Source organism: Sinocyclocheilus anshuiensis, unplaced genomic scaffold (genome assembly GCF_001515605.1).
Source record: "Sinocyclocheilus anshuiensis isolate Anshui unplaced genomic scaffold, SAMN03320099.WGS_v1.1 scaffold579, whole genome shotgun sequence".
NCBI classification, from domain to species: domain Eukaryota; kingdom Metazoa; phylum Chordata; class Actinopteri; order Cypriniformes; family Cyprinidae; genus Sinocyclocheilus; species Sinocyclocheilus anshuiensis.
The window spans coordinates 1,304,992-1,309,150 of NW_015551075.1; the positions used below are offsets into that span (position 1 = coordinate 1,304,992).

General features: G+C 35.9%; 1 protein-coding gene across 1 annotated transcript in view; it reads left to right on the forward strand.

The window, feature by feature from the left end:
- Positions 1–4,113, forward strand: part of LOC107662263 (cell migration-inducing and hyaluronan-binding protein-like) — a 63,375-nt gene extending 59,262 nt beyond the window's left edge. The window contains exons 3-5 of the mRNA XM_016452217.1: positions 2,046–2,183; positions 2,497–2,635; positions 3,644–4,113. Coding sequence (XP_016307703.1) covers positions 2,046–2,183; positions 2,497–2,635; positions 3,644–3,935 — 569 coding nt within the window. The 3' untranslated portion in view covers positions 3,936–4,113. The remainder of the gene's footprint in view (positions 1–2,045; positions 2,184–2,496; positions 2,636–3,643) is intronic.
- The last annotated feature ends 46 nt before the right edge of the window (positions 4,114–4,159 follow it).

A 4,159-nucleotide genomic window follows, 5' to 3' on the forward strand; every position in this document is an offset into this window, starting at 1 on the left:
CTCTTTTTAGCAACATCATATGACCCCTTTAACTTTAAACTGTCACTTCTGGCCAAAATACATAATCCATAATAACGTTTCCTCCAGTTAAAAAGGTCCATGCCCTGTTGTTGTCGCACATCGAAATTCACCCACATATTTGTTTAGAACTGTTTTCACTTGAGGACTTGTATTTTAGCTGGAAGCAACGGTTTGAAATTAAAACATCTTAATGATGGATTTGTTTCTTACAAACACGCAGCTTTTCACATCACGACACATCAACTGATGGACTGGAGTGGTGTGGATTGCTTGTGGATTATTGTGATGTTTTTATCAGCTGTTTGGACTCTCATTCTGACGGCACCCATTCACTGCAGAGCATCCACTGGTGAGCAAGTGATGTAATGCTACATTTCTCCAAATCTGTTCTGATGAAGAAACAAACTCATCTACATCTTGGATGGCCTGAGGGTGAGTACATCTTTATGAATTTTCATTTTTGGGTGAACTATTCTTTTTAATTTTTGGATAACTATTCCTTTATTTCTTCATTGCATGATTTGATTTATAACAGGAAAGACAAATGCATGAGAGTGTGTTTGATCCCTTTATTAGAGACCTCTGCACTACAGTTAGGTGACCCACCACGTCAGCTGTCCATCCGAAGCAATTTTACAAGTAGCTGAAGTGAATCCTGATTATGAACTTTATAATTGGTCTGATGCAAATCTCTTGCTCCCAGTAATTGACTGTATCCTCCCAAACATCTTCACGACATGTGCTAAATTCATCATTTTTAATTGCAACTTGGGTTAGTACTCCCTCAGGTAAGAAAAATAAAAAATTAGATCTCTTTAATATCTCATCAGTTTGGCCTAGACAGCAAGAAAATTAATTGAAGAGCAATTGGAGATTTCTGCTTAAGCCTTTTCATGCTTCTCTTGAAAAAAAAGACAATTTCTCCAGTTGTGCTATCAACATTTTAATAAATTTTTATTTATTACAATGATTGTTATTTTACTATTTTTTTATATATTGTTTTAGCTTTTTTATTTTTCGTTCATTTTATTTATATTTCAGTTTTAGTTTTAGTATGTTTAGTTTTTCAGCTTAATTATTTCAGTTATCATAGCAGCATTTGCCAATCTTAAGTTTGTAATTTTCATTTTCAAGATTTTCATCTATTGTTAATATTTTATTTCAGCTAAACACCGAATTAAATTTATTTGTAAATGTAAGTGATTTAATTATTTAATTTACTCTTAATTCTGAGAGTAAACTCTATACTCAGCTATTTCTATTTCTTCTATTTCCATTGATATGTAAATGAACATTTAACATGATAACCCAAATCTCCTGAGCTATGAAAGAGCAATAAGCCGTTCCTCTGGGTGATTATTACTGTCATTATTTGTGTCGCTGCATCTCAAGGCCTTGACTTTTTGTAACGCAGAAGAAAATGCATTAGAAAGCTCAGTGAAGCCCTTTACTCTCATTTCAAAGCAGAGATATGGAAATGCTCATGATGGAAGTTCCCAGCTGCTCTGGGTCTGGAGATGTGCCGTGTGTATTCAAATCAAGTGCGTGGCTTCTCAGAGGTTTTTACAGCATTAAAGGGAAGAATGAGACCTTTTTAATATGTGATGACACTTAAAAGTCTGATTGCAGTCAGAAACATCCGCCTGTGGTTCAACCACTGGCTTCTTTTTATCAGAGCAATAATAACAGATGAACCGAAGAGTTATCATGGGCAATTTTTAGTCTAGACATCTGAGATATAAAGGTCATATCTGTTGACATCTTAAAATGTTTGTTTCATTTGAAGTTTTGTCCTTGCAGTAGGCCTATCATACATTTGTGACCCTGAGGTCAATTTATTATGGTTGTCATGTTTTTTCTTCTTGGAAAGGACATTTTGAGTTCTGAAAGTCGTGGTATGTTTTCATAGTACGTTCATAGGGAAGTTTTATTTCTCTTTTTTAATGAAAAGTATTTCTGAACGTAACTTGTTCTTTTGAGGTCTTCTGTGTGATTATTTACATTTAAACAAATATCTTTTCCAGTTTGTCCAGATAAGTTGCCTGGTCTACAACCCTGGACTCCTGGACACAATGAAGCCCACAGAGTCACCATCGGTTACGGCCGCAAAGTTGTCCTCACCTCATCCGCGACTGTCCATTCCATCAAGATCCTCAACGGAGGTAGATCTTCCTAATAAAACCTCTTTCAAACATCTCCACAACATTAAAGTGCCATGAAGATTTACATCCCTCATGATGAAGGTCAAGTTTGACATGAGCCATGACAGGCTTAAATCAAAACACATTTCAGATGAATGGCCCTGAGCGTGGAATATTCTAGAGTTTGATGGGGGAATTCCATCACAATCCGTGCCAAAAAGTAACCAACTATTTGTTCTTTTAGAACTAGAATTGGAGAACCTCCTGCATGCTCACTGGTTGAAAATCAAGGGTGAAAGATCAGGATTGGTTTGATTCTCTTGTTCTTTTTTAGGGAAGCTTGTGATCGCCGATTCCAGTCGACCCATTTTTCTGCGGGCTAAGCACATCCTCATCGGGAACAAGGGTGAACTTCACATTGGCAGTCCAGAATGTCCTTACAAAGGCAACCTCACCATCTCTCTCTTTGGCAGGTATGAATATAGGCTTTGAAAAATCATCAGACCTGCTAAAGCACTCCTGCAGCCTTCATAAAGGCACTTACAGAGTAGAGAAAGTTTTGGAGAACTTGACAGATAGAAATGTTCTAAGCCTGTCATTTTAAGTAAATCTGAAGGTTTTGTGCTAAATTCAGAATCAGACAATTGACTCCCATTCAATTCTTGACAGTAAATTTGAATTGAACTGGCCAAACCTCACAGGAAGTTGAATGGTAATTTGAATAATATTTGCCATAATAATTTTCCCATAACTACGTAAATAAAAACATAATACTGTAGACTAAATATCACTTGTCACTAGGGTTGCAAATGGGTGGAAAATTTCCGGTAAATTTCCGGAAACTTTCCAGAAATCCCTGGAATATTCCAAAATATCCTGGAAAGTTTCCAAAATTTCTGGAATGTTTCCGAAATTTACTGGAAATTTTCCACCTTTTTTGCAACCCTACTTGTCACTAGGGCGAAAGATGGCAAAAACAATTTGTCATTCCAAAATTTTTACATACAAATATTTATTAATTTAAATTAATTGTTGAATAAACTGGTTCAATGAATGATTCAATGACTCACTCACAAAGTCACTTTTGTTTAATTCCTGAATGAATCAGCAATTTTGAACAAATCACATTAATGAATGATTCACTGACTCAGTGTTTCACTAAAGCAATTTTTGCATTTATTGCTATATATTTTTATATGTATCAATATATAGCCATGCATATATTGCAGTATATTGAAAAATATAATCTTTAGTTTCCCATATATGGAAATGTATTATTTAATACATCACATTATATTTTCCAGTATATTCTCTTACATTTTTGTTTAGTAAGAGTAGCCTTGCTGCTGACAAGTAAACAAATAAATAAAATTCATATCACAATCATTTGCAATCTTAAATCGGGAATTTAAAAAGCATTCTCTTCAATGCTAAATGCATGGGACGATTTGCTAATCTGATTTGTTGTTGTTTTGAAAAAGGTCTGACGACAGCGAGGTCGAACACAGTTATTTTGGCCGCAAGTACATTGGCGTAGGAACTGGAGGAACCTTGGAGATTCACGGTGAAAAGAAGCTGTCATGGACTTTCCTGAACAAAACCCTCCATCCTGGGCAGGGTAATGAGAACAGTTACCGTTTCGAAAGGAGCTGGGGCAACAGAGGCGTCATCATTCACGTCATCAACCCGAAGACTGGAGATGTGCTGCACACTGATAGGTCATTGGGACACCATCTCCCCTCAACATTTTTTGCTCTTAAAGTTCATTTCTAATTAATGCATGCTTGCTTCTTGACAGATGAAAGGTTGTTACTTCAGTACATCATGCAAAACCAACTAACCGATGGCTTTAATGTGCGGTTGGAATTAAAACAGTAATTACAAATCGACTGTCAAAACAAACAGCGCTTCCAAGTTGGCATCTTCACAGGCGATTGATCTATGACTATTTTTCATCACAGAAATGAACGTCTGTTATTAAATCACAGCCTTAAAAA